We start from the raw sequence: 25,875 nt of genomic DNA, 5'->3' as shown, positions 1-25,875 counted from the left end.
AAAAAAGTCGGATCCGGTGGAGTTTCCCTTTAATAACAGGGCTTCGGCAGAGACACTCGAGTGGATGAGCAAACAGGCTGGCATGGGTAACCGGGTTTTAACTGTGTGAAAATCCCCTAGGTGGTGCGAACGACAGGATTTACAAGTGTTGACACTTTGTGTGGAGTTGGATTTCAGACACATCCTCTCGGAATGCGTCGTAAACGAAGTGCTAAGAGCCGCAGAGCGATTAACTCTCGACTTTAATGCGTGTTTGTGTCCCGTTGTGTTTCTTCCCCCCCTCCCATTGTTGACGGCAGGGGCCTGTGTGAAGTGTGGGAAAGGCGTGTACGGGGCGGATAATGCCTGCCAGGCTCTGGATAGCCTCTATCACACCCGCTGCTTCACCTGTGTGTCCTGTGGTGAGTACCCCCCCCCCCCCCCCCCATCCTCAACACCCCAGACACAACAGTGAGGATTTAGCTTTAAACTCTTGTCACCAGCAACACCCTTTCCAAACACCATTTTCCGACCATCCACTCTCCAAAAATCTCACGCTTCCATCTCCCCTCCCCTCCCTCCGCAGGACGCACCCTGAGAAACAAGGACTTCTACAATGTCAATGGCTCTGTGTACTGTAAAGAGGATTACATGGTAAGAGTCGAGGTCAAAGGCGTGTTTTGTCATCCATCTCAGACATTTTTTTTTTGTGTGTGTGTGTGTCGGGAGTCGGAGGATTGATTTTCCGCTAATGGTAATCTCTTTGTTGTAATTACAGTTTTCAGGATTCCAGGCTGCCGCTGAGAAGTGTAGCGTGTGTGGCCACCTTATTCTCGAACAGGTGAGGGCGGTGTGTGTGTGTGTGTTTTTGTGTGTGTGAACATGCCTTCCGAGAGAAAACCACAAATGCCTCTAAACTCCCAGACTTATGTCAGATTTAAAGGGAATATTTTTAGTCTCTTGCGTCCCATTTTCTTCCCCCCCCCCCCCGGAGGATAGAGGAATTTGAGTGACGTCTTTTCTCGCTGGCTCCTCCTCGGGTTCCCACAGCCGATTCTCAGAGGAATGTTTGTCTTTGGGGTTTTTTTTTTTTTGGTAAAGAATAAAGAACCTGTCTTGATAAGCTTAAAAAACTTTTTTTTTTTTTTACCATATTTGAACCACATAATACCCATAATATAAATAGAAAGCTCACAGCGGGCCTGTGAACAACGGGCCATTTTCTGCATCGTTTGAGCGGCTCGATCACAGTGAAGCTAAAGGACCAAGAGTGAGTGATGCTCGAGAGTGTGTTGATGTGGCTGAATTGGAATTATTACAGCTTCTTTCGCCGACCGCTTTAATAACTCCTAGAAAAGAACCGCAAAACAAACTGCTGCAAAAGATGGAGGCATTCAAAGGAAACATTATAGGGGAGATTACTAGCCAACCAGTGCTGGATGGGTTGTTCAAACTCTTGAAGGTTTTTCTTTTTTGAAAATTCCTAGTTTTGTTTTGTATGTTTTCGAGGTTTGAAAACAATCACAATTGAAAACGCTCATATTTCTGCATACACGTGTGTATATATTCGACATGGGTATAGGACAAAATGAACCACTCTAATAGAAAAATGGGGGAAACAAATGTCTAAAGAATCTAGAATGACTTAAATAATGTGTCGGTGTTCATTCTCAGATCCTGCAGGCTCTCGGGAACTCGTACCACCCCGGCTGTTTTCGCTGCGTGGTGTGCTCCAAGGCTCTGGATGGGGTGCCTTTCACCGTGGACCATCACAGCAACATCTACTGCGTGGCAGACTACAACAAGTGAGACTTGCCGTTTTGTTAAAAGTAGGACTTGTCCGCTACTACGCCCGCCTGTATTCTATCCTGTTCATCAGGATTTAAGTGGAAGAGTACATTTTTGTATGTGTAACACTTGAAGAATGTCCCTTACTCATCCCACGTCCTTCAGACATTACTCAGCGGCGAGTGCTGCCGGTTCCCACAGTAAATACACTTTCTCCTGTCGTCCTGCAGGACTTTCGCCCCAAAGTGCGCCGCCTGTTTACAACCCATCCTACCTACTGAGGTGAGTACGCGTTTCCGTCCCCAGCGCACAAGCCGTCCGGAGGAGGTGTGTTCCTGCATTCACAAACGGTGAAATGAAGGCAATCGCATCTGTTCATCTTGCATACGTTTCTGGCGATTCACATTTGTTTTTATAGTGTGCCAAAAAGTCACAACAACCTCCATGTTCTCCTGTTGTGTGTCTCAGGGCAGTGAAGAGATCCTCAGGGTCGTGTCTATGAACAAGGACTATCACTTTGAGTGCTACCACTGCGAGGTGAGTCATCTCTCGAAAAAGCAAAATAAAGCACAAACCTGTTTATTTTGTTCCCTCTGTTTTTGTAAAATTGAACGAAAGCCCACAGTCAGAGACTTTGAGGCATGTTCCCAGTAAATCCGTGTGGGTTGCGGGCTTTCCCACTGTCAGACGGTGAAATGGATGAGCCCTTTACGGCCACTTTCTGCAAGTCCGTATTTCGGGAAACTTTCCCCCCGAGGGAGTTACCCACAGTTCACAGAGCTGCAAGTCTTTAATTGAAAAGGGAAGGTTTGCATTAATCAACATTCCGACTAATTTCAGCGCACCCAAGTAGTTTTCCTCAGCTGTCCTGTCACCTGATGTTAATGGGGTATCCTAGAATAAATAAAAAGGACACATGTACAGTAGTGTGAAAACATACTACGGTTTGATTTTAAAAATAAAACATATGTTAAAGTTCATTTTACATAAGGGCAAAATAAAAAAATGATGCACCTTTTTTCCCTTAAGACTTACTGAATCAGTTTTATATATGTTTATGTGTGTAGACCCTCTCCTGTTCTTAAGTTTTGCAGTTAAAATAGCGATGAAATAAAAGGTCCAAACCCACAAAGTGACATCATGCATCTCCAGTCCTGGCCCATTCCTCTGCCTCGTGGGCCAAATGCTGCCTTTTTATTAACCTCTTGTCAGTTCTTTGATCATTTTGTCAGCAGGCTAATTAGCCCATTCTTCAGTTATGTCTTTTGCTCGGCACACAAATACTTTCTTTTTTCCACTGAGGAGTTGTAAGGCAGGCTTTGAAAGCACAGGGAATTTAGGAGAATCAAACTGACAAGTTGTCAGATTAAACTGTTAATTTTTTTGCCTGTACTTTTGGTATAAAAGTCTCTTGTTTCAAACATTAAAAATTCCAAGCTTTACAAGTCGGACGTGAGAGATGTAAACATCCGGCCCATTGGCACTTGCATTAGTGAGTGACATTGGGATTTAGCCACATTGTTCAGATCAAACTATTTTGTGCGAAGGTCCTTGATATGTGACCTCACTTCCTCTGTGTGTTCCTGTCCTTATCTGCATCTTCTCCCCCCCCCCCTCTCTCTCTCTCTCTCTCAGGAGTGTGGTAAGCAGCTCTCCGATAAGCCCGGCTCGCAGTGCTTCCCTCTGGACTCTCATCTCCTCTGCCACACCTGTCACATGGGCAGAGTGTGCACCACACACAACATTCCCCCTCACAACACACACTGATCAGCGCCTTTTGGACGAAACAACGCCGGTCTCGACACGCAGTCGTTCTCTCATGTGCTTCTTGCTCTTTTTGTTTTTTTCCTTCAAGATGAAACTGCTGATATTAAGACTTTTCCACTGATTCACTTTCATTTGGTCTTGGATCAGTCCCTTTTGTCACATGTACTGCCTGCTGTACTATTACTGTACCATAGTTATAAGGGAACGGGAAAGAAACTACTGCTTTTTTTTTTTTTTTTACCCCAATGTGGCTACTGTTTGCTGTAGAAGAACAAGGGATTTTTTGCTAAACTTTTGTGTATATATATTATGGCTAGCAAACATTTTGCACTTAAATTTGACTTTACTGTAAGAGATTTGTTACGTGAATCTGTACAATTTGGGTAAAAACATTACTGTAATTTCTGTATGCTGTAATAAATATTTCATTTGTGTTCAGTCAATGGTGGCCGACATGTTCACTGCAGGGGGAAAAAAAAATCCAAACAGACGAGCTGGTTATCAATTTTAAATTTATTCGTTTTTTTAAATTCTCGGTACATTCAGCACTTGCATGAGGAGGAAAAAGAAACAAAACCGCTTTGAACTAAAGACATAAGATATTAAAATTTTAACTATTACTCTACTAGAAGGTAAACTCATTTGTTACCTCCTCTTACACATTTATGATTGGAGGGTCAGAGGAGTGATTTCCAAATGGACACCAGTGCAGGGAACGTCGGCTTCCCGAGATGATCACAGAAGAAACCTCCACTAGACGAGAGCTTCGGTCTTCCGGAGAAGACGAACTCGAGCGTTTGCGTTTCTCCTTCATCACCACAACATATAAGATAACGTCTCCTCTTATCGCACACATTTTCTAGGCTACAGTGTTGAGACTTCGGTACCAGTTGTATCTTCGTGGGAGATGAACTCGCACAAAACACCCCCTGCTGTAAGCACACAACAACCATCCAAGGCTGGAAAAAAAAATTAACAGGATTCATTAAAACTTTGAAAACAGAACAGCTTTCCTCACTTTGACAAAGACGTTGGGTAAATTTTGTCCTGGATATATGTATAAAAAAAAAAGAAAATAAAAAATCTCAGTGCTGAAGAGAAAGAACACTAAAACTGATCCTAGAAAATATGTGTAGGTCAGGGATCTATTTTGGACTGGTTTTATTACAGGGCTCTGAGGCGGAAGGAACTGTGTACCCGCAGAACTAAAATAAAGAGGCGGGCTCCTAAACCTCAGAGGGACAAAATGCTGAGGCGAGCCAAAAAAACACCACCCTTCTCTGCTTCTTTTCTTCAACAGAGAGAATTAACAGCACTACACGGAGACGAGGAGGGACAGGACTGAATTTTGCATCTGGAAGACGGAGAGAGAACCAAAGAGTGAGGGGGGGGGGGGGTTGCGGAGCTAGATGCACCATAGTTTTACTAGTAAAACATGTAATAAACGTTTATCTGTGTTAACTGACGTGGACGAGGTGTGGGGGAAATGGCAGAAGTGTGTGGAAGACAACGCTGGCGTCGAAGTGGACGTATTAAAGCACGGTGGGGCAGGTAGCGAGGAGCAGACACAAGTCCTGAACTGGAGGAAAGAGAAATTCATCTCCAGAAGTAGAAACACTCCCTCCCAAGACTTGGTGTCTGCGGCGTCCTCTGCCCCGTCTCTCTCTTCAGCTTTCCCCGCAGCCACTCGGCCCTCAGCGGCGTCTGTCCCTCGGGTTGCTACGGCTACGAGAGCGGCGTCCCCCACTGGCGCTGGCGGAGGGTCGTCTGGGCCCGTGGCCGCTGTCCCTCTTCTTGTCCCCCTCTCTGTCCCGGCCGCGGTCCCTCTCTCTATCCGCGTCGGCTCCTCGTCCGGCCGCTGCGCCGCTCGCTGTCGAGCCGCCTTCCTTCTCTCGACCCTTGAGCCTCTCTTTCTTCTCCTCCTCGCGCTTCTTCTCCTCCTCCTCTTGCTGCTCCTTGTGTCGTCGCTCGCGCTCCTTTTGCCGCTCTGTGCGGTCCAAAAGCCTCTGCGCAGCCTGGTGGACAAAAGCAAAGTTCAGTTTGATAAAAACATGTCTCAAAACGTCCCATTGATAGAGAAAAAGTACAAATATAAGACCAACCTGCTCCTCAGTGTGGGGAAGCCAGTATATACATGGAGCTGCTTTGGTCTTGAGGAACAAGTCGTCCAGCAGTTTGGCTGGAGGCTCGTCGCCTTTCTCTGTTCATTAGAAAACACAAATGGGTGAATGATTTCCTCAAGTTTTACACGATGCGACTGTGTGTCAAGATATACTAAATCATTACTGCTAAGTTCACTGCATCTCCCTTTCTTGTTGAGACCTACAGTTTATTTAAAAAGCGTGCATTTTTTTAAACTTGTTGCTGGCCAAACACCGCATCAACCCACAGAGCTGTACCTTTTATTTTGGCTAGCAAGAAGTATGTTGATTACCAGTTAGGGCGAGAGGCTGTAATATTTGCCATTTGAAAAACAAGTAATATATCATTTAGTGAAAGTTAATATAATAAAAAAAATTGCCCACAGAACTAAACATGATACAAATGTTAAATAAAGTCAGATGGAGATTGGATTGTTACTTAATATTTTGTTTATCTAAAGTGTGCGTTACCCTTCTTATCCGTCTTCCTCTCCTTGCTCTTGCCCCTCTCCCTCCTCCTCCTCTCTCTCTCTCTGGATCGCGATCGCCGTCCATCCTCTCCCGGTCTGGCGAATTCCTGGACCTTATCCCGGTCCCACTCCCGCTCGCCACGGGCTCGTTCTCTGCGCTGCATCTCCCTCTCCCGCTCCGCCCACAGGTCCCGCACTCCGACCACGCCTCGGTCCCTTTCCCGGTCTCCGTCGCGCTCCCTGTCCTTGTCTCTGTCGCGGCCCCTTTCCCTGTCCCGGTCCCGCTCGGGCATCAGAGGGGGCAGCCGGTTCTGAGGAACGACTGGCTGGGCGACATGGTCCTTTTCATTTTCCGGCTTCAGGACACCTTTGTGGAAGTCGAGCTGGAGGAAACGCAGAAGAATCATAATAAGACACAAATGCTAGGATGTTGTAGTTTCAGAGTGTGGAGAACATTTAAATGACAAAAACAAAATCATCACAATCAAAAAGGTAAACCTGAACTTTTAATATTATATAATAATCAACTTGTGACAACAAAAACATTAACTTTTAGTTAGGAGGTATGATGGTAACATACACTGAGTTACACTGCCTGCAGCTTTAACAAAATCCCTGACGCCACTCAAGACTAAGAACGTGTTTGCTTCCAGAAATAAACCAATTAATATTTGATTTCTCAGGCTCTTACTGTGGATGGCCGACTGTTTGACAGTGTATGCACGTACACAAGACGTATTTTCAACGCACCACCTACTGTAATGCAATTCGTATTCCATCAAGTGCATCATTACCTCTTCCTGCTCACAGAAGTCCACGGTGAGGACCTTGGGGTTGCTCATGGGCCATTTGACCCGGTGGAGGGCAGCTCTGGTGGCGACCGCTTCCTCTGCAGTGGCGTACTACGAGGACAGAAGCAGAGGAAAGTTAATCGTGCTGAAAATTGTAAAACATCTCAACCTAAACGGAAAAAAAATAGGGAACAGATGGAGCGAGATGGATGAGAGCACAGAGGTGACAACAATCACACAAATGCTTCTTTTAATTCTCCAGACACATTCTCCATGTGTCTTCCTGTCTCCATTTACTGAGGGTTCTTTATCATTTTTTTTAACAGCAGACTCCAACAGGTCCACGTCTCACAATCCTCCCATTCTCAGTCGCTGTGTGAAGGAAGCTGAGCCTGTTTTATAAAACACCAATCCATAAAAATAGCTCAGCATGCGGTAAAACCTTTTTTGAAAGGGTCTGTTTTGGCAGCAGACAGATTCCACAAGTAGCTTGTTATCACTTTCATCCCGACAACATGCTTAATGAACATAAGCAGCTCAATATGAATATGAATCAAATCGATATGAAAATATTGATTTGTTGGAACTCACCGTGACAAAACAGTGAGACTTGATCTTGTCGATCCAGAAGCCGTCTTCTACTATGCTGCCCGTCCTGTTCAGCAGCTCTTTGAGTTGGCCCAGGGTGAAGGGTCGTACCTATGGGAGACACACCAACGTACAGCAATCATGATTACCTGGCATTTTCAGTCCAAGTGGAATAGTTGTAAAGGAAATAATAAACAAGGAGAAGATCATTAGAATCTGTCTGTCTGACATTAAATTAATTGCCAGAATTCCTGCTGGTTTGAGCTGTACTTTGACATCAACACTCGGTCGAACAGTGACCTGTTTTTAAATGGTCACAGTTCAGAAGCTGAGAACTTTTAGCTTGGCTAACAACATGGTCTTCCCTCTGGCGCCTCCCTCAGGCCAAAGTCCATATCTTCTCAAAGAAAAGCAAAGCTGTTCCTACATTTTCAATCCATCAGTTGTGTTTATTTGGACAACATCACGGTGACCAGCAGTTACACAGCAGAGCCTTTACACGTTTGGTCTTTCTACATTCTGTCAGTGTAGTCTGAGAGCTCTTGTTATTCTGAGATTAGTGAGGCTGGGTGGCATTAGAGATCTTGTAGTCTTTGATCCAAGGGCAACACTAAGTCTTGCTCTTATGACGCAGGTACAAAAAAATCTGCAAATGCCAGTCATTAAATGCGTAATGTCTAGTCTTGTCACAGTGTGTTTAGTCATGCAGTGTGCCCCTAACTAAAGGTGATGCTTGACTACAGCCATAATACCTGGGTAACTGTTCCTGACTTTAATTATGGGAACGATGGTGATGTGGTTGCCACTGGGATCAGCGCAATACGCCTCATTCATGGCAAGCTCGTAGGGTACATTTAGAAATGCAGGGTTTTTCTGCACAGCCATTGTTCTGATATCATTTTCTAAATGTGGAGAGTTTAAGGCTCCAACTTGTGTCGCCAAATCTTTGCCATTTTGCCAGCGTGGAAGAAAAACGTCACTTTTTCACCGCACTTTCTATACTGCCTTGTAATGTAGTGCACCGAGTTAAAAACCCACCAGGTTGGTCACATGGATGATATTCGAGATTTTTCCATGAGGCGGCGAGGGCTGCCTGGTCGTGCGGACGGGGTCGTCGATGGTGACGGACACGCCGGACTTCTGTTGGCTTATGGAGCGACGCACCACGCTGTCGCTGGGGGTAACTGGGGAAAAGATGAAGAGGTGAGAAGAGTGAGTGTTAAGGGGGGAGAAATGAGGGCAGGAATGTATTTAATCAAGAGAGAAAGATGAAGTACTGCCAGAGGGATAATGGAAGAGAGTTTTACCCAATCATCTACAGCAATTAAAAAAAACCCACAAACTTTTCAGTGAGGTTCGTTTACCTTTCTTTGCCTCTCCATCGAGGTTGACAGATGTCTGTGTTTCTGAGGCTTCCTCGGAGACGCTGTTCTTCCTCTTGTCTCTGGAAGTCCGGCGCTGTTTATCTTTCTCTGGTTTCTCAACCTCTTCCTCCTCCTCATTTGTCTGTCCATTTTCCTGGCCGTCACCTGGGACAATCTGGGGAGGAATAACAGGTTGAAAATGTGTTAATGTGACGGTTCAGACCGCTGACAAAAGCACCATTTCTCGAGACCGGTTCACAGTAAGCCTCTTCGGACCTGCGTGACAGTGCGTCGGATCTTGAGGCCTTTGTCCTGGTCATCCCTAGTGGCGTCCAGGCTCTCCTCGTCCCCAGACAGCTGCAGCTCCTCTGGGTGCAGCTCCACCACCGCCTCCTGGTTCACTTTGATGTCTGGGATCAAAGACTGCAGGATCCAGACACAGACGGCAGACGATCAGAGGAAAAGAAAAAATAGGGACGAGAGAAGGAGAGAAATAAATCTGTCTGATCTGAAAAGATGGACCCTAGTTTTGTTGTTCTTCAGTTGTTCTGAAAGGGTTTAGCTTATGTAAATAATGAGCGTTTTGATCGCAAATCCAGGGATTTGGGGAAACTGTAACCAAACCAGTAGTTGGCGGAGTAGGACCATTAATCTTAAAAGCTGGGTGTAGCAACTTGATTTCTTCGACTGATGAAAATCTCGCCGAAAAATAAAATTCTTTGTCATTTCAGAAGCTCCGATTTGCTTCGAGAACCTAAAAATAATCAATAAATACCAGCCCACAGCCCCAAAATATGAGCTCCTATAAAAGAATTATGTGAATCACCACATTCATTTTCCACATTTTCCTGGAAGAGACACCATGGTCCTGGACCCTGTGCTGTGTCAGTACCTTCAGTGAGTCGGTGGTGATGCTGATGGATGGTTTCTTAGCAGTGACTGACGTGCTGGAGCCCCATCGCCTCTTCCTCCCCGCTGCGGTCGCTGTCTCGGCATCTCCCGCGCCTCCATCTGTGGTGGCTGGCGACGTCTTACTGCCTGCAGAGGAGTCAAAACATGTCACTGAGCGGAGAGGAAATACACCCCCAGATGGATGATCTACTTTCTGCCGAGCAGAACTCCAGTGACAAGTTACTGCAAGCTCACCGCCCGAAAGCAGAAATAATTGCTTAAACGCTTTAACCTAAATCGTTTCTTCCAAAGTCGGCAGTGACTAATTAGAGTTTATAAGGAATTTATAAATGGAACTGTGTCATTAAACACTTTCAGGAACGTTTTCACACCTGGTTATGTTGAACAGCATTGGACATGTTGCTGCGCATTTGTTGTGCGAGTGAAGTGGATTCCACCACACAGAGCTCAGGGGAAGTATTACATGCAATGAAATATAACAAATAAAACAGGAACTATGCAGCAGATAAATAGAGTGTAGTGTGAGCTTCCATAAAGCATATTGTGACCGTGTCCTTGTGTGAAGTACGGACAGGTTCCTCACTGCTGGACAGAGCCAGCACATTAATTGAAGTGTTTGGTTTGGACTTTTTAATCACTGTGTTTCCAGAACAACCAAAACGATTTTGGTGTGAAAGGATAACAATAATGTGATTAATGTTTTTTCCATCAACATTATAGTCAAAAAGGAGTTTGTGTGACTTTAGTTTGTGTTAATTTACTTCAGTCTGGCAAGCTGGCTGTCTGTTGTATCGATACTTTAGTTCCATTAATCATCAAAAAAAATCCACTTAAGCTGGCAGAGATAAAAAAAGTGCTGCAAGGATGTAGTTTATCACAGCGATTTACATGTATATATATATATATATATATATATATATATATATATATATATATATATATATATATATATATATATATATATATATAGGCATTTTACAACTATTTAATTGACAGATTAATCGACAATGATTATGAGGATTTAAATGCCTAAGGTAGGATGTTTCCCCTTCTCGTCCTTGTTCCACTCGTTTCCTCATGTAGGACGAAAGATGTAACTGGTATACTCACTGGTCAAGGATATCTTGCGAGCAGCAAAAGCCTTAGGAGTGGTGCTCTGGAAGGAGAGGGAGACAGAGAGAACATACAGAAACCCCAGGGGTGCGGGGCAAGATGAGAACCAAGAGTCCAGACCCAAACGGGCAACAAACAGAGAAGAGGAGAAACAGGAAAAGTGGAGGAGGGGGTCGGGGCAGGGGGGTTAAAGTAACAGAGACCTGGAGGCTCCAATTGTAACCACATTATAGAGAGGGACGTTGGTCGATACAGAGCGACTCCAGACACATTTCTGCCTTCCACCTCTGCTCAAAGACACTCAGATAAATCATTAGGCTACACCGTGTGTGTGTGTGTGTGTGTGTGTGTGTGCGCAGTAGACTCTAAAGACGAGGAAAGTACATGATGTGCATTAGGACATGAGTAGACCTGCTTGTAGCTCAGACTGGGTCGTATCCAAGTGTGGTATGTTATTACAAGATAATGTCCATCAGAGACTCTTAGAATAGAGGGGAAAAGGAGACTAGCTAAGTATGTGATGGTGAGTCAGAATGGATCCTGTCACCTTACAAGACTTAAGTCCCATTATACTCTCTACAGGAGGTGGGGTGATTTTAATATAACCTGCGGCGGTTAGTGATTTTAAAACCTGCCTGAAGACTACATGTCTGAAATTAGTTGGCCTCCCAATCCAGTTATTTTGACAGCTCTAATAACCTTTTGTTTTTTGTTAAAATGTTCCTTCCATGGTATAAATCCTGTCTGAGTTTCACGAGCTCAGTACACAATGCGACAGCTGAAGAAGTAGATAAGGATTTTGCATCTATCAGTGCCGACGCTGAAGGAAAAAGTTGAGATTAACTTTATGGGCCGCCACAAACTCTTTAAAATTCAAGCTGTAGTTTATGTAACAGGTAACTGGGTACTTGCTGGTCTACCTTTGTGCAGCTGAACTCGTTTTATGCATGAGGTGCCATATACAGTAAAAACTGTTGCAGATAACAGTCCCTTTCTTCCTGTGAACAACCAACCCAACGAACATACTAAACTACTGCTAAATAGTTGCATTACTTTCCTGCTGCAAGTCATTCTCTGCTATCAGACCATGTCCTGTAATTTGATAGCAGCTTAAATATTGACTTCCACTTTCAAAAAGGACTGCATTGCTAATATCACTTTTTATCACACTGCCACAGTGCTCATTTAAAGTTAAAAATACGGAATATAGTTGAATCAGGTATTGTAGTTGACCAACATTGTGGAATTTGTGAGTGCTGATGAGTTCTGTGGAGCAGAGGTGGAGAACCGAGTGCTGAAGACTCAAAAGGTTTGTCAGGATCGGTGCTGCAGTTCAAATTCACCTTGATGATTTACCGTATATAACAACACACAGCTGTAGACCAACAGCGTAAGTCTTGGTGTCAAAATATGAAATTAAAACTGCAGCACATGTGACAGTTACAAACATTTGTACGAAATTACAAAGAGGGAAAGAGTTCATTCCTCTTAGTTTACTAAAAAAGATCTGGAGGAAAGAGATTTTTTTTCCTTTTTTTTTTTTTTTTAACTCTTAATCCTTTTTTTAAAAAAAAAAAAAAAGTAAACATTTTAAATAGAGGAATAATCACAAGTCATTTCCTGGTACCATTTGACACCTGATTCCTTACTGGCTCGACTACGGCCCAACCTCACGACAGTGTGTACTGTATCTAGGCAACAAGGATCCAATCAGAGAAGGCAGAGGAGTGAGGACGTGGGGCTCGATTTGAGTGTGCAGATAAGCCACCAGGCAGGAACTGATCACTGGATTGGACTTTTTTTTCTTGAATGGGGCTGGGGAGGACTTTTCTTGATTGACTGCTGATGACACAGTCAGGTTTCAGTCTTTTGGGAGGCCTTGAGATGGATTCTGAAGGGGGAGTGGGGGTTGATGATCTTTGTTAGTCCATGATTATCTTTAAGAAAAAAATCCATTTTGTGACGCTCGAGTTGATTGTCTTTAATTATTATAGTTGTCCATGTTCTCAAGTGTACCGTCCTGATGCTTTTGTATATCAAAAAATGTCAAAAACGATTGAGGTTGTCCTGTCAAGTGTTTGTTGTTGCTGTCTTTAGCAGTTCATGAAGTCTCCATTGCCAGACGGTTCGCCTCTTGATTTTGTTTTGCAAATTGTCAGCACAGGCAGAAGGTCTCTTCAATGAGAGAAAGGGGGGGGAGGTAATCCAGAAAAATGTGTCTTTGTAAAATTATAATCCAGACAAGTAGTCAGAATCAGAGGGTCGCTGGGCATCAATCTTGAGTATGGCTGCTGGCGTGAATGTCTCTGCACTCCACATGATATCATACGAGATGCCAAGTTGTGGGTGTAGCAAAGAGATGAATGTGGAGATAAAATGAACAGCAGCAGCAGTTATCCATTTCCATGCAGGCGGGATATCATGACTTCCTGGTCAAACATTCACTGAGTCACACCGGAGTTCACCGACAGTGTGGCCGACGGAATAAGGCAGGCGATGATTTGCTGAGTATATCCAGCTCTCACTGTGGGTGATCACTGTCACTGTGCACCCACAAAAACATCTTGGTGCATAATACTTGTCCTTGGCCTCTGAAAGCCTGTCATGCAGTGGAGCTGGTGAAAAGTACAGGCAACAGTTTTTGTATGGATACAGCTGCCGAGCGTGTTGACAGACGTTACATTTCAAATAGTGCAGTCTGCCAAAAGGTCATTTTGTCAAGGCAGAGGATGACTGTTAGCTTACAAGCTCAACCAAATATTGGGGTTTCAGATTTCAAAGTGTAAGAAGAAGTCCACATCATCATGTCATAGAATCCAAGAAAAAAGTCCCAGGATCATTAGTTGCTCACTCCAAACAGTAATCGTTCAAACACTGTACGGGTTATTGCAGGGGTTCTCAGTCCAACGTCATAACTCCACCCCACTAGCAGGGGGCAGTGTTGGGTTGAAGGTAGAGATAAAAGCAAAACTGACAAGCTGAAGAGTTTTGTCTTTTCTCTAAGGATCTGTACTTTGCCTCTGGTAGATGGAGGCACTGATGTTGAGGGGCAACACTTTGTGAGACTGTCCTTGTCCTCAAAATGGCAGATGGGAAAGGCAGAGAGGGGGGGAGGCGACACAGAGCGTTTGAGACGCGCTCCCCTTCCCTCACCCCATCATTTATCACCACCGCACAGTGCAGCACAGTCTAGTCCAGTTCAGGTTAACGAGCTGGCATCCAACCCCCTGAGGCTGGCGTTCCGTGACAACCGCGTGCTGCTGCAGTCAGCACGGCTACCGCTGCTGTCGGTGGTGATCTGAAGCGAGCTCCAGTTCCTGCTGGCTCAGCACGCCACTGCAGGGTTAACACGGAAGGCCTTGCGGGCTTTACTCTGTGCCATGGGTTCGCAGACTCTGGGCCTAATTCAGGTACCAGCGACGCACTTGAACATAGCGGGACAGGAGGAGTAGGAGGAGGAGTGGAGGAGGTGTTGGTGTTGGTGGTGGTGGTGGTAGTAGTAGTACGCAGCAGGTACCATTAGGGGCAATGGAAGAGGCATGGGCACCTTCATAACAAAGCAATCAATGGGGTTTTAAACAGCAATCACACCATAAATATATATAGTGAGAGAGAAGCGTTCATGATGGGATACAGAGGCAAAGATGGAAAGTAGGGGGACAAAGAGGGGGAGAGAGACAGTGAAAGAGAGTGAACTGAAGAGAGAGAGAGAGAGAGAAAGGCGGCGTGAAAAGAGCAAGCCAGAGAGCAGAGAATGGAAACAGGGTGAAAGAAACAGCAGAAACAAGCCCTGATGCATCTCTACACACACTGTCAGGGTCCATTACTCATGCAAACCCAAGGGGGGAAACAAAACCCACACAAAACACACAGTACAAAAAGAGACACATGCCGATTAGCACTTCAATAGCCTAGCAGCTCACCAGCAAATTCAAATTAGGCACTCTGGAAAGTCAAAATCTCTGTGCCTTAAATGTAATGCACGGCTGTGGGCATCAGCAGCGGCAAGACGCGAAGGCTGAATGTCACGTGTAACACTAACAGTAGCTTCATAATGAGACCCAGCAAAAAGGCTCTAAGGTGCAACTGTGTGCAAATGTACAGTATGTAAATATTTCAAGAATAGAAACTGCTTGGGATGGCATAAAAGGCGTTACTCCAGTGCAGTGGCTCTTGTCGAGACCCTGACGCACCACATGCAAGAACTTGAGCTGCATTAGGCGAACTGATCAGCTTCGACCACAGAGGGTTACACGGCGATCAATAATCGGCTTAATGTGTCAGGGCCACGAAGTAATGCTTTTCTTTTACCCTTCCTCCCTCCTGAACAAAAACACACACAGACAAGAACAGCGATAAAAGAAGCATGCACTTTCTGCGGCATAATCTAGCACACCATTACCAGCACAGTTTGCATTCAAGCAGTATCGACACTTTACATCCCACTACATGGACCAGACAGACAAAGAGTGTGTGTGAGAGATCATGTAAGTCAATGAGCCGGTTGTGAAATATTATTTCCATAAAATGCAGATGGAAGAGATCAGTTCATTTCTATTTACGCCAGGACCCAACTCCAACTCAAAACCCTGTTTGTTCACCTGTGAGCGTTTGTAGAAACCTCCAACTGGGTGATCTAATGAGCATTTAAGAGGTTAAAACGATGTTAAAAAAACTGCATAAAGAGTTAAAATCGAGAGGACAGAATCTGCACAGGAGCCAAACGATGGGGTTGTGTTGGTTTTGAGTGACCCTCTTTACTTGCTCTGTTCTAAACATGCTTCTATATGAATGAGGATGCAGGTTAGTGGGAGAGACAGCGCAAAGACCCGGGCACCCCCACCCTGTCAGTGACCTTACCTCCTCCAGGCGGCCCTCGCTGTTCTCTGGCTCGGCCCCAGAGGGCGGCTGCTGGGCCATGGAGCTCTCCGATTCCGGTTCCACCTCGGTCACGGCGGCTGCGCTGGGCTCCGACACCTCCCTGCAGAAGGAAAAGAGAGGAGGGTGAGGAGGAGGGTTGGAGAAAACAGGATTTCAGGGCAAAGGCTCGATGAGAACTCCAGGTCAACACTTGGCAGGAACTGGTTATAAAGCTTGTCATCTTTACCTGGCCCCGTTAATGTTTTCTACGCTCATTTCTGAAGCTAAATCTGCATTATTAAGATATATTGTGACAGTGACATATTAAATTATGAATCACAGTGGCAAAAAGTAGCGGTCTGGTCAGTTTCCATGAGCAACATATCAAAACGATCAATCACAACCACGATCACGCAGACAATCGCAATGAAGACATGGCCTAGAGTACCTTATGTGTGCGTTATCAAAAGACAATGTGGGAAAAACAATGTATACAACAAGGCAGAGGAATACAGTGGGAAGATTCAGAGAAAAGGTGCTGAGGGGCAGTGATCTGGGTCACTCCTGCTATAAATAGCTCACCAGCTAACGGATACCCAGGATCACAAACACCCCTCAAACTAACTATCAAAGTCCAAGACACAGACTCACAGCTGACTCCATGTGTGTGGTCTACATTTGATCCCTGCTGGGGTATTATTGAGAAAAACTCCACTCTAACTCCGCTTGTAAAACTCAGGCTTTGTAGTCCACCGTGAGTCAGACCTCACACAGCCTCTCCACACATTGTTTTATTTAATCTGCGTTATCTAAGGCAGCGCAAATAAAAGCAGATGTCATTATCATATTTTTAGCTACACCCTCAACTTCCCCTTCTTGCGCTATCAAAAGTCTCCTCTGCTGCCTCCGTGTGACGACACAGGCATCAAGTTAGCACCCTGTAGGTGGGAGAAGAGCAACCTCGAGCATCCTTCGGTCTATTACAGTGCACAGCCTCCTCCATTGTTTAAACCATTACATGACGCTTTACTTTTCACGGTGAGCATTTCACAGGAAAAAGGGAGTAAAAGGCACATTTCTGAAAAGTGTCAAACAAAGTAAATGTATGATTGTGTCGATGAATTCAAGATGCCAACAACAATCTCTGGAAGACATTTTGTCCCGAGTTCAATTGTAATTTCTTACCAGGTATAGCAGAAAATGTCAAGCAGCAACACAGCCAAAAAGGAACATAATCAGTAGCGCTGGCGATGACCATTGGTTATGCTGCTTTAAGTCTGCTCTTTATTTTCGACATTCGTCTATAAACCATCAGAGAACTAGCTAGGTGCGTCAGAATTCCTTCGAGCCCGAGGTGACTTCTTTAAATATTCAAAACCACACTACACCTAACAATGATGCAAGACGAGGGCAAGCGCCAAATTCTGGTATGAGAAAAATGCATCTGAAAAACGTACTTTCCGCCGCCTTATTAATGGTCAAATTGTTGCAGTGACTAGTCGATTGAGCTCTAGGATGAAGGTGGCAAGCAGCGAACTTGACCCTCGGAAGAATCCTTCTGGCTCAAACACGGACTCACCTTCGCCAAAAGTCACCTCTACAACTAGCTGATGTGCTATGTGTTTTGGATGCAACTAATAAAACCCATGTCCCTTTTACTTCCTTTTGATAACGCTTACTGCAAAAGTCTCTTTCAAATTTGTAACACAGCAAACCTGACCTCAGCTTTTCTCTTTCTTCATGACATGTAACGTGGTCACTGGCAAAGTAGGAAAGCCTGTAATGTTAGTCCCTGTACTACTGAAATCTAACCCAGAGCGTCAGGAGAGTCTGCTCAGCCTCCCTCTCTGGGGATTAGTCACTGGTAGGAGGACGACAGCATTTTCCCCTCCTCCACGCCACGCTGAATCTCCCCATTTGCCAGAGGTGTGGATGTCAACGTCTGTGTGTGTGTGTGTGTGTGTGTGTGTGTGTGTGCTTCTTGGGCAAGGCCAGAGACACACCTGCACAGGCTATAAAGGGAGACAGGTGTCAACTGGAAATATAACCCCTTAGGATCAGTGAAGGAGTAACGGCCATGCCAAGGTGATGTAATGGTCATTGAGGAAATAATGGGAGGCTGACTGTGTGTCTGAATGATGCCTGGCTTTTTCTTTTCATACAACAGCATTTCAAACAGCTTCGTGTTCACGAGCGAGCTGAAAGTACAACTTGAACCTGAGGAACAATAACACAATCTGAAAAAATGTACCATGAGGCATTACTTCTGTTTTAAATTCTCAAAAAGAGAACGCACTTATGGTACGACCCGAAGCGCCAGTTCTCATTCATGGTTGCTCAGCAGAGTTGTTTTCAAATCGTGTCCAAATCAACAACCTGGACTCATAAATCACACAAAAAATATTGACACTGGTCAAATCAGACGTGCAGTCAGCTCCCCGTGGGACCAGAGTGTGAGTGCTGGTGCCAGCTGGGAGAATTATATCACACCATAAGGGCCCATTCACACCGACTGTACAGTTAGCAGATGTCTGCTTTAATGATCTCCCTTGACAACAGTGAGATCATTAACAGCTACAGCAACACAAACCCCAAAACACACAAATATAGACTTCTGTGGGCTTGACAACAAAATGAGGAACTCGTAAGAAAATTCATATTCAGAAATAAGAAAAAGCCCAGCATCTTGAATGCCTGTGTGAGAAAAAAAACCGTTGAGGTGAAAGAGGGGAAGGCGAGGGAGGGGGTGAAATCACTGCCTGTCTGGATGTCATCATCACACCATGAAATCTGAGCCCATTATTTATTAATCAATGTGTTCCTTCAGAGTGAAGCTATTTAAAGGCATTGATAAAAGAGAGGAGACCCCCAATCCCCCTGAAAAAAAAATATATCTCCCCTGCTCCTTCACCCAACAAAAGGCTCTCACCGACGTCCCCACCCCCGGTCCTCCTCACATGGGCGAGCATGTAACACGCTCCTAACCAGGCCAATGTGAACTGATGACATATCTAACAAGCAGGAAGGAGCTGCTAGCTAACCAGTATCGTAATGTACAGCCGGTTTCGCGGCAGGTGACGACAGGCTGAGACCGGCTGATGTATCCCCGATGCCATCTGGATACGGGGTGTAAAAGTACAACCAGCAACCTGAAGCCTTGAGTCGCCCTCTGGCTCACTCTTACCCGTTTTTGTTGCCTTCGGACAGCATTACGGCCGGCCTTGAAAGGGAACCCCCCCGGGATAAAAGATAACACCCTGTCGCTGATGGTTATTCCGGTCAGGCGTGGGTTGAAATCGGGGACGCGGAATAAAAAAAGATCCGGTCGCGGCTGTTTCTACTGCTGAATAGCCGTGCACTGCGTCGGTATCAGGGATGCAATGCATGCATGACGGCCATGTTGGCTAGCGAGAGCAGTGTCAAGTCTACCCGAGTGGAAAAAAACCGATGTTCCGGTCAATGATTTCCAAAATAAAAGCCCGGTGAGACGCTCGTTCCCGAAATGTTTCCGCAAATAATGATTAATTAAGGAGTGAAAACACGGTCTCGGCTGCCAGCATCAAAAAGGAAACCGCGAGATAAAGCTATCAGAAGAAAATGAGCGAGCGTGGAAAAAAAGGACCCTGTTTCTCAGGAGAAAAGCAGCATCACCCACGCGGCTTCTGGGGCTGCCGCATTGAACGCCTGACAAGAAATCCAACGTGCTATAATTAGAAACGAGCCAGAAAACCGTGGGGTGTGTTTACAACAGATTCAAGCTTTGAGGAGGCATGCTGTCAGCTCTTTGACCGGCCAATCATTTTAATAGGAAGAGATATTTAGCACGAATTTCCATGCTGACAATTTTATACAATGGTGAATTAGTTCCTCCCTTTTATGTGACCAATCAATTCACCCCAAGCACGGCCAAGGAACAAAGATGAGCCTACTCCAATATCTAATTTGTTATAGTATAGTGGCTATAAACATATAATATCGTAATACCTATATAAAAACATATTCAAATCGGTTCGATCCAGATTTTTATTAGAATCTTGCAGAATTTGACTCATTCATAGATACTAATTTTTTTTTCATTTAAAGCCATCCATTTATCTGGATCTGTATTAAATTCCCATTCTGGAACCAAGTTTCCATTCAATAGTTTTTGTGTAATCCTGTGGACAAACTAACCGACCAACACACGGACATGGGTGAAAACATGTCCACCTTGGCTGAGGTAATAATGTCAGTGCAGAGACATGCTTCTTTCTTTTGTAGAAGTAAACAGTGCATAAATGTGATTTAACAATGACCTCCATCTATGATCCCAAAACAATTTACACAAGCTGATATGCTAACTGAAAAAATATTTTTATGGCAATCTCTCTTATCTTAAATACACATTGCTTTTACTCTTTCCTCTGATAGCTTATACAAGCAAAGTGTGATCACATATCTAGAAAAATGCGATCATCATCCTCAATATCCCAAGTATTCAATATTTTAATACACATTGTCAACCTATTTTCATTTAACTGATTAGATTCTCTAAGAGAAGAAATCCTGAAATGTGACATAATCAGCCCTTCCAGGAAAGTCAAAAGCAAGTTTAGATATACAAAATAAAGAGAAGATAGAGAGTTGATCTAAATTAACTGAAGAAAAAATACTCAATGAATTTCAAACACACAGCATCATTATTAAATATTACAGGGCACCACTGGAGAAATGTATCACATCACAGACCAACATATACAGTGCATAACATTTGAAAAAGAGTAACAGAGAGAGCAAGGTGTTTGCATGTTGTGTTACAATTAATATGATGGTTCATCTTTGCTGGTGTGTGATGTTTTGGTCATGTCTGTGGCATATTCTACAGATATAGACCGTATATAGACATGTACACAGTTACTGAATTGTAGTGGAATGTGTTATGTTGCTGGTATGATGTAAATATGACTATCAACAGATCATTTTCGCTCACGCAGGCTGTGTGGCTGCCTTATCTTCTTAGTTGGCAATGTGTTGTTTCACTTGTTACTGAGATTAACCGTATTCTAGTGATGATTACTGACCTTTTTGAGAGGTATCGTTTCTCTGCCCCCTTACTCAGGTTAGTCTTTTTCTCATCCTCTGCTTCCTGTCCTTGGTCAGACTTCTGTGAAATTATTCAGAATTAAAACAATGAAAAATCAAATAGCAGCATGCCCAAGTGCATCAAAACAGAAACTATGGATACATACAGGAAGGCTGAAATAATGATGAGAAAAAGAAAAAGAACTGTAATTATCTAATTATTTTTCATGTTAATGTTTCTATGTTTCAATCAACCTGATGCATAGCAAAACGGCAAAAACACCAGAAATGAAGCACACCCAAGAACTCTCTACGAGTGCTTCTGCATGGCACCAAGTCCAACATCAGCTCACTGATCTCTGTAGTAAATGACTGACACTGACATCAGTTTGGACACTGACATCAGTTTGGACACTGACCTTCAGCTGCCTGGCAGGGCGAGCTTTATCCTGGGAGGAAGAGGAGGACCGTGATGAGTGTGAAGAGGAGTCTGATTTGGAGTCAGAATCTGATGAGGAATCTGAATCTTGGGCCTTAGTCACAACCACTCTGCCTTTGCTGGCTTTCTCCTCTCCCTTGTACTTCTCCTTTTGCAGATTCTCCACTCTCCTTTTTTCCTCGTCCTGGCGTTTTCGCTCTTTTTCCCTTTCCTCTTCCTGACGTTTTTGCTCTTTTTCTCGCTCCTCTTTTTGACGCAGTTTCTCCTCCTCTTCCAGTCGTTTCCTCTCCTTCTCTTCTTCCAAGCGTTTCTTCTCTCTCTCCTGCTCTTGTAGCCTCCTCCTTTGCCTCTCCTGCTCCTGGTGTTGTTCTCTCTCCTTCTCCTCCTTCAGTCGCTTCTCTTCCTCCATCTCTCTGTTCTCCTGAAGCCTCTTTTTCTCTAATTTCTGCAGTGGAGATTCAGTGGAACTGGCAGGCCCAGTGGAGGAGTGTGCCTTCTCTCCTGACATATCAATAGCTGATGTGGCCTCCACTGCATGGCAGGCCGCCTCTGACTCCATCTTGTGTACGAGCAGAGACAGGGGCCCTGGCCTGCGCTTCACAGGAGGCTCAGGACTGCTGGAACGAGAGCTTGAATCAGAGTCTTGCCCCTGCACATTGGGGGCTGGGAAAGGCGCCGCCCTTGGACCACGTGCAGCCTCAGGGGCCTCTCCCTCCCGGTCATCTGGGGGGCTCTGCTTGGGAGTGTCAGGCAGGGGAAACAGATCAGGAGGTGGAGACGGAGGAGGAGTGGGGTGGCGCAGTTGCATCGGGGTGTGGTGTGCCTGTGGTGGTGGGATGTGCTGCGGAGGTTGAAGCTTGCGTTTGGATCTCGCCACTGTTGATGGGACACTAGGGGGCATCTGCTGCGACTGGGGAGGCGCTCTGTTGCCCCTCCGTGCCCCGCCAGGACCAGGTCCCCAGTCGTCGTCATCCTCGCTTTCATCATCGCCGCTGTCGTCTTCGTCATTCTCTTCATGGACTTGACCTCCTGCAGAGCCCCCAGCAGATCGGCTCAGGTGGAGCACAGGATGGGCTGATCCGGGTTCACTCGGTGCGGTGCCCTCCTTCTCCTGGGCTCGTGGTACAGCAGGGGGCAGGCCCTGGCGGTCAGGCTGGCCCAGGACACGCACTGACAGGGAGGCTACAGCACGTGGAGGAGAGGGTGCGGGCGGCTCCTTATGTCCTTGATGAAAGGTGGCTCGCTGCATCCTAGCTCCTGGGGCCTCAAGCGACTCCTGAGGGTGCAGGTTAGGACCCGGGCCCATGTCAGGACCGCGTGCCATCATCCTATGACCCATCAATGAATCTCCCCCTCCCTGCTCCACCCTGGTCATTGAGGGTTGAGAGAGCATGGAGCGGTTCTGCGGGACAAAAAATAAAGGCCAAGATGACTATTTTTGTCCTATACAGTCATTAACATGTTTTAGGGCATTTACAAGTGAGGAAAGTTAATGGTGCGCTGTCCAATGAAACACTGAAAACTATTTTGTATAATGTAAAAAAAGCACTACCGAGAGTTTCACAATATTCTCGGATCAATGTGCAGCAGCTTGTGTTCCGCTCTGAGGGACGCACTAAGCAGTGTGTGGAGGTTACTAACCTTGTCATGGACGTAAGGAGAGCTGTCGTTGTCATCCGAGTGGTCGTCATCCTCCTCTGGCACTGCTGGGCTTTCTGTCAGAGAGGGACACGAGGCAGGGGTTCAGGGGTTTTTGAGCATGTTTATACGAACGAACATGAAATTAGTTCAGAACAGATGTCTGAACAACGTAAATTAACAGGACTGCTGAAAGAATTAGTGTGTAGAAAGACACAACGATCGTGCAGTTCTTTGAAGCTAAAGTACGTATGGCAGAGTCCGTGTCGGATATGAGATGGTGTATGTTCATGTGACTGTTATACCGTCTGCCTCGTCATCTTGCTGGGCTTCTCTCTCCAGCCTCTGGCGAAGGAGCTCCTGCTGTTTGGCCAGGTATTGTTTTATGAAGCTGTTCTGGCTCATCTCCTCACCCATCTACAACACAAAAGAGTACATAAAACAGCACCTTGTTAATACTTCTGCACTGTAACATTCACAGAGCAAGTGTTTATGAGAAGAACTGTTTGTCTTAGTAGGGAATATTGAATGGGTTTGATTTCATGATAATAAAAGAATGGGCTTACCATAAGCACTCAAAATACCTGCACATATGTTGACAAAAGCCTTAGTAACTAACCCATTTTTTAAAATCTCTTCATACCTGTGAGTTGGGCTGCAGCCCACTGTGGGAAGAGGACGACTTCTGAAGATTCTCCAGCATCAGAGCCTGCAGGGAACAAGGACAAGGATTATAGTTGATGCCTACATTTAATGGGAGATGATTGAGTGAGCTGGCTGCTGGATCATTTTTATGCATAAACTGCATGAGTACATTTTTATTTGTCTGAAACCTTGTTAAGGCAGTTTTGTTGAAATGATCACTTTTGAAATATTATGCATTCAAACAGTAAACATGGGTTCATTCGTTGTGCATAGCAGACCATTCACTGTAGCTTGCACAGGCATTGTGATGGTCATTTTCCTAAAATATAATATAACTACGTGCAGAGGTTTGTTCTGTCACCTTTAGAGATACAATTACCAAACATGAAATTGTTTGTTCCAATTGTTATGGATCTAGGTTTAACTTGTTATGGCATACTTGCTATAAAAAAAAGGTTAAACAAACACACACACACAACATACACTTAACAAAATATTATGTTACATTCAGAGCATCATAAGTTTCCACTATAATTTAACTAAAAGATCCAGATTAAAACATGTCATGAAATACAGCGAATTTCAATAAAATAATGGCAAATACCATACAAGTCCCTCAAAATCAAGATGCAAAGAATCACTGTCAGAACTAAATATTGTGGCAAAGCGATGCTACTAACCTGAAGTGCACTCTTTCAGACACTTTCGAAGGCTTGGGTCAGTTGAACCCTGGCCCAACGAAGGTAAGCGCTTTGAATGTATGCAAATCACACTATTCTCCACTCTGCACCTACAGAACCTAAAAGACTTAAAAGACTGGCACTCCCCTTGTGCCTTCATGGCAAACTTATTGTGCTCAATATAAAATCATCAGCAAATATCGTTGTCTTCTTTGATATTTTGATGTTTTTAATTCAAGCAAAAAGTACAGTACATTTTAAGGTCCCAATGTTTGTTTAAAAAGTATACATTACAGCACTACTCAGCAATGCGAGCACAGGGCGATACTAACATACTACCGCACCCGTCAAGAGGTAGTAATAATGGTAGTAAATCAGCATAATAATTTTGCCTAAATTATGGTGTGCAAGTTAATAAACATGGAGTAACAAGACTCTGCAGTTGTAATAGTACGCTACCCTTATAAAGTGTTATCAGAAACCCTAAAGGCAATAATAACCCCCGACAACTCAGTTCACATCAGTTCACATCCTCTCCACAAATTCAGCAATTTCAGATTAACAATATAGAGTGTTTGGCTGGAGTAATGACAAATGATCATTATTATTACTATGGTAAATAAATAAACAAATAAATTAATAAATATTCCTTCACCAGAATGTTAATCTAGGCAGCCTGGATGGGCTTTTAAACCAGCACATGTGCCCTAATTCGAAAAAAATAATAATTATAAAAAATATATCATACAGTAGTAAACACAATACAATAAATACAGTAAATACAATAATCTTAAAAAATAAATAAATAAAGAGTGTTTTATTTGTAGTGGCTGCCAGCACTTTTCTTTTCTGGCGGAAGGGGGACTCAGACTCATGACCTCCCCCTTTTCAAATCCCGTATACGGCCCTGAAACCAATCGTTGTTTATCGGCCGGCGGCCTCGTGCAAAAACAACCACAGTGTTCATAAAGATAACTTTACCAAAAATCGAATAATTCCGTTTTACTTCCTGGTGACGCTCGTAAAGATTGTGTTTACATGGCGACGCGCGCCCCCGTAACCCAAATATACACACTCTCACACACACACACACACACACACAGCGAGCGCGGTCACGGCAGAGTACTGTACACTGTGTGCGCTTGCTTACACTCAGCTTAGGCCTCGACTTGACAGGTGCACAGTTCAACTGTGTGCAACACGGTGCACCGCGAGTAGTTGCGATTTAAGTCCGAACTCGGTGCGTTTAACAGTTTCGTCGTTCTGTCAGCTACAAACGACCGAAAGCAAAAACTGTTGTTTGTGTGTTATAGCGCGTGCCAGGCGATTTATGTATTCCCGCTTCCCGAGCCCACACACCGTTACGGCCTCTAACGTTACTGTTAACCCCCACCGTCACTCGCCTGCTGCTGAACTTAGCCAGACTCGACAGGCGGCCGCAACATGAGCGAAAACTCACCCCTTTCAGCCGCTTGACGAGCGTGTTTTTCTGCCCGCTCTTCGAGAGGTTTCTCTGCTCCAAGGCGGCTTTTAAATCCGCGACTCGGAGCGATTGTAGAGGTTTCCCATCAAGCGTAATATCTTCGTCCGCCATTTTGCTCCCTCCGCTTGTCTAAACTCCAACAAGCGTCGCTACGGC

The 25,875-nt window shown here is 44.7% G+C and overlaps 2 protein-coding genes across 2 annotated transcripts in view; one reads left to right on the top strand and one right to left on the bottom strand.

Annotated features, from left to right (window-relative positions):
- ajuba (ajuba LIM protein) overlaps nucleotides 1-4,604 on the top strand; it is a 10,214-nt gene extending 5,610 nt beyond the window's left edge. Inside the window, exons 2-8 of the mRNA XM_030430119.1 lie at nucleotides 300-401; nucleotides 566-633; nucleotides 758-820; nucleotides 1,654-1,784; nucleotides 1,998-2,049; nucleotides 2,236-2,304; nucleotides 3,403-4,604. Of these exons, the coding sequence (XP_030285979.1) occupies nucleotides 300-401; nucleotides 566-633; nucleotides 758-820; nucleotides 1,654-1,784; nucleotides 1,998-2,049; nucleotides 2,236-2,304; nucleotides 3,403-3,534 (617 nt within the window). The 3' untranslated portion in view covers nucleotides 3,535-4,604. The remainder of the gene's footprint in view (nucleotides 1-299; nucleotides 402-565; nucleotides 634-757; nucleotides 821-1,653; nucleotides 1,785-1,997; nucleotides 2,050-2,235; nucleotides 2,305-3,402) is intronic.
- On the bottom strand, nucleotides 4,030-25,875 carry acin1b (apoptotic chromatin condensation inducer 1b). The gene is made up of 17 exons (XM_030430116.1): nucleotides 25,696-25,875; nucleotides 23,555-23,620; nucleotides 23,217-23,328; nucleotides 22,915-22,988; nucleotides 21,254-22,675; nucleotides 20,834-20,916; nucleotides 15,774-15,894; nucleotides 10,911-10,956; nucleotides 9,781-9,926; nucleotides 9,165-9,311; nucleotides 8,889-9,063; nucleotides 8,563-8,708; nucleotides 7,528-7,635; nucleotides 6,940-7,047; nucleotides 6,147-6,528; nucleotides 5,637-5,734; nucleotides 4,030-5,549 (listed from the first exon to the last, which is right to left on the bottom strand). The coding sequence occupies exons 1-17, from the start codon at nucleotides 25,828-25,830 to the stop codon at nucleotides 5,229-5,231; spliced, it is 3,690 nt and encodes a 1,229-aa protein (XP_030285976.1). The 5' UTR covers nucleotides 25,831-25,875; the 3' UTR covers nucleotides 4,030-5,228.

Source organism: Sparus aurata, chromosome 10 (assembly GCF_900880675.1).
Source record: "Sparus aurata chromosome 10, fSpaAur1.1, whole genome shotgun sequence".
In the NCBI taxonomy this organism is placed as follows: Eukaryota; Metazoa; Chordata; class Actinopteri; order Spariformes; family Sparidae; genus Sparus; species Sparus aurata.
The sequence above is the reverse complement of the archived record's forward strand: the minus strand, read 5'-3'. Positions and strand labels throughout refer to the sequence as shown.

Bases quoted from the DNA above. Each gene is read 5' to 3' on its own strand.
- acin1b (XM_030430116.1), bottom strand. From the start codon at position 25,830: ATGGCGGACGAAGATATTACGCTTGATGGGAAACCTCTACAATCGCTC. The intron at 15,895-20,833 runs GTCAGTAATCAT...TTCCTTCTGCAG, and splicing joins AAACGATACCTCTCAAAAAG to GGAGGTGTCGGAGCCCAGCG. The intron at 7,636-8,562 runs GTGGGTTTTTAA...TGTCTCCCATAG, and splicing joins TCATCCATGTGACCAACCTG to GTACGACCCTTCACCCTGGG.